The 14,242-nt window shown below is 44.1% G+C and overlaps 1 protein-coding gene across 3 annotated transcripts in view; it reads right to left on the bottom strand.

The window, feature by feature from the left end:
• Positions 1–14,242, bottom strand: part of HIPK3 (homeodomain interacting protein kinase 3) — a 176,181-nt gene that overhangs the window by 34,558 nt on the left and 127,381 nt on the right. For all 3 annotated transcript variants that reach the window (XM_040328293.1, XM_040328292.1, XM_040328291.1), the window contains exons 4-6: positions 8,277–8,396; positions 6,042–6,128; positions 3,578–3,762 (exon numbers count right to left, since the gene is read on the bottom strand). In XM_040328293.1, coding sequence (XP_040184227.1) covers positions 3,578–3,762; positions 6,042–6,128; positions 8,277–8,396 — 392 coding nt within the window. The remainder of the gene's footprint in view (positions 1–3,577; positions 3,763–6,041; positions 6,129–8,276; positions 8,397–14,242) is intronic.

The following is a 14,242-nucleotide window of genomic DNA, read 5'->3' on the forward strand; positions in this document are numbered from 1 at the left end:
TCAAGGGAGATATATGGGTACTACAGCCATCCTGTCTGAACAGACATAGTGGCCCAGGCTACATGCCGGCTAGGGGAGGTATATGGGTGCCCTGAGCCATCCCGTCTCAAAAGACATTGTGGTTTACATTGCCCATGCATAAAAACATAATATAGGCGAGACCCATAGTCCCCTACAGAAGACCTACTGTCGAACCAAGTCCCGTAGGTCCCTCTCTTACCTTTCCACGCTGCAGGGTATTGCCAAGCAAGAGGCCCAATCTTCCCCCTTCACCGTGGGTATAGTCCTAGACCTTCAGGGACCGGGGTCCATGGCAGGAACACCACACCCCTGGACCTATATAGCACCCTGGCAGCAGAAAAAACATTTGGTCCTTAGAAGGCACAAAGTTCTGGAACCCAGGATCCAGCCCTCCGCAGAGAGGCATTATAGGCTAAACCTCGTTCTTCGTACCGAGGCCCGGGTACCGTCCACTTTGGCTATGAAGCACCTTGGACGGATCCGGATTTATGGAGGCTTTTTACATCCAGCATGGATCCCTCCAGTGGAGCTCCTAAGAGCACATGTTAACTCGTGACCAACACCTTAGACACTGATGAAAAAAACTGAGGAACTCCCAGTAGGGGAGGGGTTATATAGGGAGGGAACTTCCTGTTTAATTGATTACACCAGTGTCCAGCACCTGAAGGTAGACTCTATAACCCACATAGTAATGAATATGCAGCTCTGTGTCCCGTGATGTACGATAAAGAAAAGTGTCACATTTGTGACATCTGTGGCCATTCGAAAGATAGAGGGGTCTCAAGGGTTCCCCAACTAACCCTGAAACTCCAATGAAGCAATATGGGCAGGGAGGACTATACCGGTACTTAGTAATTAGGTTTAGAAACCTGAATAGTTCATTTTTGTGAAAGCATTTATTAACAAATAAACATGCAGCACATCGCCCAATGGACGCAGCGAACGGGGAAAGAAGGAGGGAGGAAGGCAGAGGGTCTATATGCTGCAACCATGGTGACTGCCGGTGGGCGTCACCTTGAGGCATCAAAAATAATGCCTTTAATCACCAATGGATTTGAAAGGTAGATGTCATAGCATATTTGCAGTGCATAGCTGGAAATGTGTCCCGGAGTGTAGGAGCTCAGGGAATGGGCGTTAAATACAAAGTCCAGGTGTGTTAGTGGCTACATGTAATGGGGAAAAACAAGAAGAAGAGAGCAACCAGGCAAGTAAGAACAAGAAATGGAAAAAGGAAGGGGGGGGGGGGGTAAAAAAGCCAAGAAAAGAAAAAAGTGAAGAAGATATCATCAAAAAAAATCATCAAAAAAAAGGGGGGGTTCTGGGTATCCCAGCTTTATGGGTCAAGAGTACATTTAAGGCATGGAGACATGATGGACGGGATAATAAAGATAGCAAAAACATTGGTGATGATAATATAATTTACAATTGGTTATACATTACATTTGAAGAATTTGTAGAGCAATACAGCCAAAATGTATATTTAGATATATAAAGCAACCTTCTATATAACTGAAGGCTGTTTATTGTAAGTCATTTCAAACAGAGTAGTGTATTGACTCACAGATAGATCACTTAGGGTGACAAAAAAAGGATGACAAAAAGGACGAGTACAGCGGGATGGACAGCGTGTCGGGAAGCAAAATGTTTTGTATCTTCCCGATCCAGATAGGGGGATTCAATAGAATGAATCTCACGCTGTCATCTCGAGAACCGTCTATGTCAAGGCAGGTCGGGTAAATGAATGGGTAATAATTGGCTCCCTGTCCCAATTAAGGGGGGGGGGGGGAAGGGGGGCAGGGACCCAATCCGAACAGTCTTAATCACAAAAATGGTTTAAAGGAGTTCATTTCGTTCAGACCGGGGAACATCGTAGCCCCCAGTCGTTCTATCCAAAGGCATTCACGCTGGAGTAGTGTTTTATCTCTATTCCCTCCTCGTGCATCTACGGGTATCACCTCTAAAACAAAAAACTTTATGACATTGGGGTTAAATTTTTGATAGAGCCCTATATGTCGGCCAATAGTTGTTAGTTTGCCATTGGTTGAGTGGTACAGGTGATCCCCTATGCGTTGGCGCAATTCCCGAGACTCGAGACTTATGGTCTCATGATTTCAATTGCTTCACCGATATTTACCCCGTCTGTTAAATGGGGATTGCACAACCGGTGACCTGATTGTGGTCAAGTTTGTATTTTTTGTAATGTTTGTATACTTTGCAATTTTATCCTTGTCTTTAATGTTTATTTGTTAATAAATGCTTTCACAAAAATGAACTATTCAGGTTTCTAAACCTAATTACTAAGTACCGGTATAGTCCTCCCTGCCCATATTGCTTCATTGGAGTTTCAGGGTTAGTTGGGGAACCCTTGAGACCCCTCTATCTTTCTATTGAACTAGGACGATGGTACACCCCCTATCTACTTTTACTATCAAAAAAACAAAAAGGTTTTGATCATATTCCGATCTGTGGCCATTCAGTTTGTTCCTCCATCTTGTGATGGAGGGAAAAAAACAGAGCTTAACAAATCTGCATTATGTCTCATGGCAGGTGGATATAAAAAGACGTGCATCCGTTTAGTTCCTCAAAGGAGTTGTAAAGGTACAATTTTTTTTTTCCCTAAATAGCTTCCTTTACCTTAGTGCATTCCTCCTTCACTTATCTCATCCTTCCATTTTGCTTTTAAATGTCCTTATTTCTTCTGAGAAATCCTCACTTCTTGTTCTTCTGTCTGTAACTCCACACAGTAATGCAAGTCTTAGACGTGGAGAGCCTCCTGAGTAGTCCAAGGGAGGGGGCGAGCACGACACTCCACACCAGGGAGAAAGCCTCGCATTACGGTGTGTAGTTACAGACAGAAGAACAAGAAGTGAGGATTTCTCAGAAGAAATAAGGACATTTAAAAGCAAAATGGAAGGATGAGGTAGGTGAAGAAGGACTGCACTAAGGTAAAGGAAGCTATTTAGGGGGGGAAAAAATTGTACCTTTACAACCCCTTTAATGTCTGCCTGTCTATATATCAGCCATTTAGATCCACGTGAAAAACTTACAGGCGGATCTGATGAGAACGTTGAGAAAGGGATCTCGTGGTCTCTAGAATTCAGTCTCTGCATTCAGTACAGAGTCGCTTTGATTAGCTTACTTCCAAAATTAGACAGTCTGCAGAACCAACCTGTAAATATTTCTATTCTAAAATAAATCTCAATGGACATTTTTACAACATACAGAACTCGTGCCTCGCAAACTAGTGATCAGACGGCACGCTTCTGCTAGGTTTAGAGCACTCCAGACAAGTGTCTAAACATCTCACCCCACCGTCCTTTAATCCTCGCACTCTTTCTAAAAACCACAAAACATGCTGTGAGAGGGCTACTCTGAATTCTGTAAATTGGAAGATTAGAAGTTTATAGAAAAATCTCATTAGCATTACACAAGGCGTGCTGCTGGCCAGCTGGGGTATTTCAGTGCCCTTTATTCATGAAAAGGGATTGCAATGAGGGCCAATTCTGGAACTAAGTGGCGGCCGGGAAGAAAAACTCAGCAGGCGCTGGGGACTTACTGGTTGCTGTGGGGGAAATCTAGGAGGTGTTTCATGGTAACAAAGTTGTGGTTAAGGGATTCCGCTGGGCTGATTCTTGCATCTGCGTCAATCATCAACATTTTCTTCAACAGGCCCACAAACTCTCTCCTATCTGCTTTTTCGGCCACCAAGTCACTACCATCCAGATCCATCACCATGTTCACCTAAGAGCAAAAACAAGGAGGTTAGAAGAGGACATTAAAATCAGTCACATTTTAGAATAAAGAAAAACCCCCAAAAAATAAAAAAAATGATGATCTACAGACATTCAGGAATCATTATTTCAGTGTATGGCTCCATTCACACTTGTACAACTCCAAAAGGCACACAGCTTCGGGGTACAACTTTGACGCAACTCTGGATGGGCCTGATTTGTATGCGACTTATTGTCCCTCTGCAAAGTCAGACCCACAGATGCATGTAAAACGTTCCAGTAAGAATTTCAACTTTTGAGTGTTAACATTGAAGTCTTTGGCCATTAAAGTGGTTGTAAACCCCACTTTTTGACTTTTACCTACAGGTAAGCCTTATTATAGGCATATTATTATAGGTAGGAGATACGGTTTAGGAGATATTCCCCTCGCAATGCGCCGCTGATTGCAGCGGCGCATGCGCAGGGGGGATCCTCGGCTTAAGGGCCGGCCGCCGCCGGCCCTTGCCGGAATGAAATCTCCCGCGCGCATGCGCGGGAGTGACGTCATCGCCGCTCCAGCCAATCACAGCGCTGGAGCGGCGATACCCGGAAGACACGCCGAGTCAAGACGACTTTATTGCACGGCGTGGACCAGGTAAGTTCTCTTCTCCTCGTTCCGAGGTAAGTATTTCATAATGAGCTAATATGCGGTGCATACTAGCTCATTATGGCTTTTGCCTTGCAGGTGTAAAAAAAAAAAAAAATTGTATATGCGGGGTTACAACCGCTTTAAGTTGCATGAACGTCGGACCAAAGTAGTGCATGAACGACTTTAAGTCACACATATATGAATGGGTATCATTGGAAAACATGGGGCACGACTTGTAATGCGACTGATGTCCAATGTTGCATGACAAATCGCTCAGGGTGTGTATGGGGTGTTAAAGTCAGCCCATTCAGTTTATCTCGAGGAAAAAAAAAAAACAATAAGTATACTTTAGTTTATTCTCATTTGGAATACATCACCTTCTGGATTGCTGCCGGTTATTTATAATTTACACTTTTACTGTGCACTACACTTCTGGCATTCCAACAGGACGTGGTGGCTCTCTTTCACAGCAGTCACCCTCTCAAATTGCCCAACCCCCTCTTGTCCAATCACAAGTACTTTGCGCATTTGCAGTAGGGAACCGGCTGTGAAGTACTTAAAGCGGGAGTTCACCGTAAAAAAAAAAAAAAATTTAACCTTAGATTGATGCTAATTTTTTCTAGGGGAATCGGCTAGTTTTTTTTTTTTTAATCGAACCTGTACTTACCGTTTTAGAGAGCGATCTTCTCCGCCGCTTCCGGGTATGGCCTTCGGGACTGGGCGTTCCTATTTTGATTGACAGTCTTCCGAGAGGCTTCCGACGGTTGCAACCATCGCGCCACGAGTAGCCGAAAGAAGCCGAACGTCGGTGCGGCTCTATACGGCGCCTGCGCACCGACGTTCGGCTACTTTTGGAAAATCGTGACGCGATGGATGCGACCGTCGGAAGCCTTTCGGAAGACTGTCAATCAAAATAGGAAGGCCCAGTCCCGCAGCCCATACCCGGAAGCGGCAGAGAAGATCGCTCTCTAAAACGGTAAGTACAGGTTTGATTTTAAAAAAACTAGCCGATTCCCCTTGACAAAATGAGCATCAATCTAATGTTAAAAATTGTAATTTCCGGGTGAACCTCCACTTTAAGGCTTCACTGCCAATTTTCCTTACCTGAAATGGTGGCGGCAGCAACCCAAAAACCAACTGAAAAATCAGCTCAGGTAAAGACACCGCTGGATTAGAGTACAGGTAAGTGTCCCAATATTAAAAGCAGCTACAGTATTCGTAGCTCCTCTTTAATGTCATGGTATATTTTAATTCTTGACTATTGTTCTGCTTTAACGTATAGGCAGATTTATTTTTGAATAGCTTCCTTTAAAAAAAAATAAAAAAATTTTTTGTATTTTATATTTGTATATCAATAATTAAAAAAATAAAATAAAATTACACCATACCTTATCCTAATACAATTGGCCAGTGTTCTCACCCTCCTCTTATGCGTTCATAAAGGAAGGACTAAGGCTGGATTCACACCTATGGCATTTTTAGTGCTTTTTGCATTTTGAAGATTTGCACTACAGAACGTGTTTCATGGGAAACCATGGTAAATGGACTGTGGTGCAAATCTGCAAAATGCAAAAAGCACAAAAAATGCCTGAATCCAGCCTTACACAGAGCTGGAAATAGCACAATTACGGAACATGCAGTGTTACACTTCAGCGACTTACATGCACTATATCTTCCAAACTGTTGAAAATATACTTCCTGGCTTCCTTAGACTTCATCCCTGTCTCTGCTTCATGGTCTTCCAAGGTCTATTGAAAAGGAAACAAAAAAAAAATTCACTGGACGGAACTTAAACCCAAAATTTTATACTAAGACATGACACGAAGAGGTAATTCACAACACACTACAATCATCCTTTTATCAAATTAATGGAAAAAAACATCTAAAGATAACATCTAACATGATTATGAGTGTTGTCATGCACACATAATTTTACACTAATGCCAATTTGGACAGAAAGCAATTAGTTTCCAGTATATTTCATGGAAAAAGGCTGAAGCATCAAAAAAAGATCCTGTATAAACATGAAAAAAAAACACAACCAAACTTCAAACAGATAGAAAGCCTGGTGAGAAATGTAACCAGTTAGCCAGCACCGAAAGGTAATCCTGCTTACTAACAAGCCACCGTGGTGATCCAGACCAGATCCTACTGGCTTTATTTAATGGGTTAGCTCACCTTTACCAAAAAAACTGCCCGTGTAGATTAGGGGTGTCTGTATTAGAAACCAACTGTGCAGGTTTGTCTGCCTCAATAAAGCCTGACTGGAAAACTCCCAGGATGTTGCCAAGAGAGGCCCAGCTATTACTGTCTACCTTCGCAATCACAGGAGTAACCTCTCAAATGCTGAGGGAGAGAGAGAACGAGAGATCGAGAAAGATCGAGAGAGAGACCAATAGAGAGATTGAGAGAGATCGAGAGAGAGAGATCGAGATCGAGAGAGAGATCGAGATCGAGATCGAGATCGATCGAGAGAGAGAGAGATCGAGAGAGAGAGATCGAGATCAAGAGAGAGAGATCGAGATCAAGAGAGAGAGATCGAGATCAAGAGAGAGAGATCGAGATCAAGAGAGAGAGATCGAGATCAAGAGAGAGAGATCGAGATCAAGATCAAGAGAGAGATATCAAGAGAGAGAGATCAAGAGAGAGATATCAAGAGAGAGAGAGAGAGAGAGAGATCAAGAGAGAGAGATCAAGAGAGAGAGATCAAGAGAGAGAGAGAGAGATCAAGAGAGAGAGAGATCAAGAGAGAGAGAGAGATCAAGAGAGCATGTGATGTCGTTTGGATCAGAGAAAGAGCGCTCACAACTGTAATAATGGAGGTGAACAATAATGGCTAGAGAGATCAAAAGAGAGAGCTCAAGAGAGAGATCAAGAGAGCTCAAGAGAGAGAGAGATCAAGAGAGAGAGAGCTCAAGAGAGAGAGAGAGAGAGAGAGATCAAGAAAAAGAGAGAGAGCACACATGTGATGTGATTTGGATCAGAGAAAGAGCGCTCACAACTGTAATAATGGAGGTGAACAATAATGGCTAGACCTCTCTTAGCAACGTCTTGAGAGTTTTCCAGTCATGCTTCCTCGTGTAAATGGCATACATCTATAACAAGGGCAAGATTGCACTTGGATTAGAGCTTCCTTAAATAGCTTCCTTTACCTTAGTGCAGTCCTCCTTCACTTACCTCATCCTTACATTTTGCTTTTAAATGTCCTTATTTCTTCTGAGAAATCCTCACCCCCTCCCTTGGACTACAGGAGAGTCAGGGTGCCCACTAACACACAGCTTCTTTCTCTATCTGCAACGTAGAGAGCGTCCTGACTCTCCTGTAGTCCAAGGGAGGGGGGAGCACGACACTCCACACCAGGGAGAAAGCCTTGCATTACTGTGTGGAGTTACAGACAGAAGAACAGGAAGTGAGGATTTCTCAGAAGAAATAAGGACATTTAAAAGCAAAATGGAAGGATGAGGTAAGTGAAGGAGGACTGCACTAAGGTAAAGGAAGCTATTTAGGGAAATTGTACCTTTACAACCCCTTTAAGTGGCCCTTTCTCTTCAAAAGGTTGAGCATTCCTGTTGTAGGTCATAATTACTCTTTGAGCTAGTCCAGCTCTTCCGCCCCTCCCTTTATGACTCTGATGTAGCTATGAGAGGAGGAGCAAATGAGAATACTATATAGTTTCATTAGAGTGACCGCTCTGAATAATCCAAAATAGCAAAAAAAATACATTTAATGCACATATGATCTTATGAGAAGCATTTTGTTCACTATATGCTCTGGTGTCTGTAAGCGACTGCATGCAATCAGTGATGGCATTCAAGATTCCCGTTCATCAGACTGAAACAACCAGCCTGACAGAGGCAAACATCATTCTAGATGCCAAATACAAAAATATTACTTACTTTTAATTTCCAGCCGGGGTATTGAGCATCTGGATCACGACGAAAGAACCTGGATGTTTTCGTACCCACATTTAGTAGGTGATCTCCCAGGAACCCTTGAGTTTGGGAAATGTATCGGATCTAGGCAAGAAAATGAATACCAGATATTACGGTAATTGTTATAGCATGAAACCTAATAATATATTACTAGACGTTACCATAACGATAAAGGTATAAAAATATCAATCTTTCCTCTTGTTGACAATCAGGGTTTACCGCTGGAAATGATTGCCATTGCTATAGAGATGTAAAAAAGTCAAAAATAAAAAACATTTAAAAAAGGGTGACTAAACCCTCCTTTAAAAAAAATAAAAAAAATAACAAACATGTCATACTTACCTCCTCTGTGCAGTTGGTTTTGCACAGAATGGCCCTGATCCTCCTCTTCTGGGGTCCCTCAGCGGTGCTCGTGGCTCCTCCACTTCTCAAGTGCCCCATCGGAGAAGCGATCTCCTTCGGGAAACCCTTGGTTGTCGCTCCAGTGTCCCGCTGCTGCGTCTATTGACACAGAAAGCAGGACACTGCCCTGCACCGCCCCATGGTCATTGGATTTGATTGACAGCAGCGGGAGCCAATGGCTGCACTGCTATCAATCTATCCAATCAGGACGCGAGACACTGGCTAGAGCTGGTGTGTTTGTCCCCGGGGGGAGAAAGAACGGGTTCAGGTAAGCAAAATGAGGGGTCTGGGGAGTTGCTGCATGACAGAATGTTTTTCACAGGATGCATGAAGGTGAAAAACATGAAGGTTTACAACCCCTTTAAGTCTACTATGAATGATAACAGAGGACGTATAAGAATATTACAATCAGTGTAAACATATCGGTCTCCAGTAACACTACAGTTGCAGGTCACACAACCTAAACATTTTGAATATTCCAGAAGTACATGTTCAACACAAGCATGAGATACAATAAGTAGTCCCCCCCCCCCCCCATAATCAACACCACCCCAGTGCAAAGGGTTTAGCATTCTGTATTATATTATAGGGAGGTCAGGAGGTCTTCATTGTAGAGGTTTCATGATTGATATGGAAGAGAGAACAATTACAAAACATTTAACAGTTTGGTGTGTGTGTGTGTGTGTATGTATGTGTGTATGTGTGTATATATATATATATATATATATATATATATATATATATATATATATACATATACATATACATATATACACATATATACATATATACACACACACACACACTTTACATTGTAGCAACGTGTCAGTGTTGTCACATGAAAAGATATACTGTATATACTTGAGAATAAGCCAAGTTTTTCCAGCACATTTTTTTTTGTTGCTGAAAATGCCCCCCTCGGCTTATACTCGAGTCACCTTTTTGCGACTGATATTCCGGACTTTGGGGACCTGGTACTGGCCGGCCGTAGGTCCCCTGGACACATGGCACACATGTAGCCCCACTCTTCCTCTACAAGCGTGCAAAGTTTGTTGTCTGGGGGACCAACGGTCGGGGAAAACCCATTTTTCAAAGCCAGGCACCCCCATAGGTTCCCATGTTAAACGGTCATTTCTCTGGTGACTTTGGGGACCCGGTACTGGCCAGTCGTAGGTCCCCTGGATCCTACATGTGTGCAAAGACCTATGGCTGGGGGGGACCTATGGCTGGGGAGCACCGATTTTTCAAAGCCGGGCACCCTTTCCATAGACGCCCATGTTAAATGCCAGTCTAGTCATGGGCAGTGAGGTAAAGTGAGACACAGTGAAGTGAGGTAAAGTGAGACACAGTGAAGTGAGGTAAAGTGAGACACAGTGAAGTGAGGTAAAGTGAGACACAGTGAAGTGAGGTAAAGTGAGACACAGTGAAGTGAGGTAAAGTGAGACACAGTGAAGTGAGGTAAAGTGAGACACAGTGAAGTGAGGTAAAGTGAGACACAGTGAAGTGAGGTAAAGTGAGACACAGTGAAGTGAGGTAAAGTGAGACACAGTGAAGTGAGGTAAAGTGAGACACAGTGAAGTGAGGTAAAGTGAGACACAGGTGTCCGTTTATGAAGCAGTGAAGAGCGGTGATCCCAGGGATCACCAGTGATCACAGCCCATAAACAGTTTATGAAACAGTGATAATCGGGGGAGAAGTGTTTGAACTTGTTCTCCCGCAGATTATCTCCGCACACAGAGAATCCTCATAGACTGACACAGTAACGGCCAGTTTATGAAGCTGTGATCTGAGCTCTTCACTGGTGATCTGAGTCAGAATTCACACTCCCCGATTCACCATCTCAGAGCTGGTGAAGCGGGGAGTGAAGAGGGAATCCCGGGGGTTCCGAGGAGGAAGGAGAAAGATTTTTAACTTCCTTCTACCTCGTTCAGACCCCCCAACACTGTAACCATGTCCCCCTGTAATTTTTATGTGTATACATATATATACATAAATATATATAATGTATACATGTAAAAATATATATATATATATATATGTGTGTGTATATACAATGTGTGTGCGTGTGTGTGTGTGTGTGTGTACATATATATATTATGCAGGGGGACTCGTTATTTTAATTACATTAACCACGTGTCTTTCAGTGAACTGAGCAGTGATAATTTATCACTGCTCAATAAACTGACATCTCCGTATTTCTGTGAATTTCTGGTACGTTCTCCACTGTTTGAAGTGGGAAGATCACTTCACTCCTCCAAGGGTGAAGCGATCTTCTCCGCTTCATAAACAGGCACACAGAGGAGAAAAATCTTCACCGTGAATGCCGGAGAAAGAAGCAGTGAATAGATTTCACTGCTTCATAAACGGACACCACAGTGAAGTGAGGTAAAGTGAGACACAGTGAAGTGAGGTAAAGTGAGACACAGTGAAGTGAGGTAAAGTGAGACACAGTGAAGTGAGGTAAAGTGAGGCACAGTGAGGTAAAGTGAGGCACATAGTTGCCAACATTTGTCCAGGGACACTTTGCAGCACAGCTATTAATTAATTACCACACTCACTTCCCCGAAGCTCCACCCACTACGCATAATCTTCGCCAGGCGAAGGAAATTTTTAAAAAATGTTGGCAACTATGGGAGGCACAGTGAGGCACAGTGAGGAAAAGTGAGGCACAGTGAGGAAAAGTGAGACACAGTGAGGAAAAGTGAGACACAGTGAGGAAAAGTGAGACACAGTGAGGAAAAGTGAGACACAGTGAGGAAAAGTGAGACACAGTGAGGTAAAGTGAGACACAGTGAGGTAAAGTGAGACACCGTGAGGTAAAGTGAGGCACCGTGAGGTAAAGTGAGGCACCGTGAGGTAAAGTGAGGCACCGTGAGGTAAAGTGAGGCACCGTGAGGTAAAGTGAGAGACACATTGAGGTAAAGTGAGACACAGTGAGGTAAAGTGAGGCACAGTGAGGCACAGTGAGGTAAAGTGAGGTAAAGTGAGGTAAAGTGAGGTACAGTGAGGTAAAGTGAGGCACAGTGAGGTAAAGTGAGGCACAGTGAGGTAAAGTGAGGCACAGTGAGGTAAAGTGAGGCACAGTGAGGTAAAGTGAGGCACAGTGAGGTAAAGTGAGGCACAGTGAGGTAAAGTGAGGCACAGTGAGGTAAAGTGAGGCACAGTGAGGTAAAGTGAGGCACGCACATGGACACAGTGAGGCATGCACATGGACAACGTAGGCTTATACTCGAGTCAATACGTTTTCCCATTTTTTTGTGGTAAAATTAGATGGGTCGGCAATGTGAGGGGTGTACTCACTTTTGTGGGATACTGTATATCTATATCGATATACACAGAGCTAGAAATATCAGTAAAGAAGGAAGTGAGAGCTTTGTCTATGTAGCAAATCACAATCCGGAAATGCATTACAAGCACACAACTTCTGCTTTTGAAAACAATGTACAGTTATTATAAGTGTATGCTGTGCTTCTCATGGGCTGTGGTGACCATAATATTATTATTATGTTCTTATGAGGTCTAGTTCCTGATCATTAATGCCTTTGCAAAGTTTAGAAATTAATGTGGTTATATCGTCATAGTTTCGCATGATCTGTGTTTGGGAATGCGTGACAAAGACATCATTGGCCATGATTACAAAAAATGTTATAAAACACATAAGCCATTGTTATTTTAGGGAAGCCGTAACCATTTCTTTGACAAGATTCCATGGCTATGGCAGGGATCTGAATTTCAGTTCCTTTTTGTGCCCACTTATCTTCAGCCCCCTACAGACTTTTTTTCCTGTTATGTAATGCAGTTTGACGAAATGATGAGAAGATGGGGTGCACACACACGCACGGACACACACACACGCACGGACACACACACGCACGCACGGACACACACACACGCACGCACAGACACACACGCACGCACAGACACACACGCACGCACGGACACACACGCACGCACGGACACACGCACGCACGGACACACGCACGCACGGACACACGCGCACGCACGGACACACGCGCACGCACGGACACGCACGGACACACACGCACGCACGGACACGCACGCACGGACACGCACGCACGGACACACACGCACGCACGCACACACACACACACACGGACACACACACACGCACGCACGCACGGACACACGCACGCACAGACACACGCACGCACGCACGGACACACACACGCGCACGGACACACGCACGGACACACACGCACGGACACACACGCACGGACACACCCACACACACGCACGAACACACACACACGCACGGACACACACACACACACGCACGGACACACACACACGCACGGACACACACACACGCACGGACACACACGGAGACACACACACACACACGGAGACACACACACACACGGAGACACACACACACACGGAGACACACACACACACACACACGGAGACACACACACACACACACACGGAGACACACACACACACACACGGAGACACACACACACACACGGAGACACACACACACACACACGGAGACACACACACACACACACACGGAGACACACACACGGAGACACACACACACGGAGACACACACACACACACACGGAGACACACACACACACACACGGAGACACACACACACACGGAGACACACACACACACGGAGACACACACACACACGGAGACACACACACACACGGAGACACACACACACACGGAGACACACACACACACGGAGACACACACACACACGGAGACACACACACGGAGACACACACACACGGAGACACACACACACACGGAGACACACACACACACGGAGACACACACGGAGACACACACACACACACGGAGACACACACACACACACACACACACACACACACACACACCATATCCCAGCATGAAATATCCCGGATTGCAAAGCAACTGCTCCACCATTCCATGGGGAAGAGTAACCATGTCAAATGGTTATATTTATAAAACAAAATCCTGCTTTTAAACAGAGCTTCTTTAAGTGAAATCAGCTGTCCAGACAGCTGAAGATACCGTTCATTGCTGAAGTATGCTACTGTCTGAAAGTGGCGCTAGTCTTGGGGCAGGAAATACTTCTGCAGCGCCGCCCAAGTCTGATGAGCCCTCCTGGGAATTCCATTTTTGGGAGTCTTTAACCCCTTCCATACCGCGCCTATTCTGGCACTTCTCTCCTTCATGTAAAAATCATAATTCTTTTACTAGAAAATTACTCAGAACCCCCCAAACATTATATATATTTTTAGCAGACACCCTAGGGAATAAAGTAGCGGTCATTACAACTTTTTATTTTGCACAGTATTTGCGCAATAATTTTTCAAATGCCTTTAAAAAAAAAAAAACAGTTTCATGAATTAAACAACAAAACAGTAAAGTTAGCCCAATTTTTTTGTATAATGTGAAAGATGATGTTACGCCGAATAAATAGATACCTAAATTGTCACGCTTTAAAATTGTGCACACTCATAGAATGGCGGCAAACTTTGGTACTTAAAAATCTCCATAGGCAACGC

This window comes from Rana temporaria, chromosome 11, assembly GCF_905171775.1.
Source record: "Rana temporaria chromosome 11, aRanTem1.1, whole genome shotgun sequence".
NCBI lineage: Eukaryota > Metazoa > Chordata > Amphibia > Anura > Ranidae > Rana > Rana temporaria.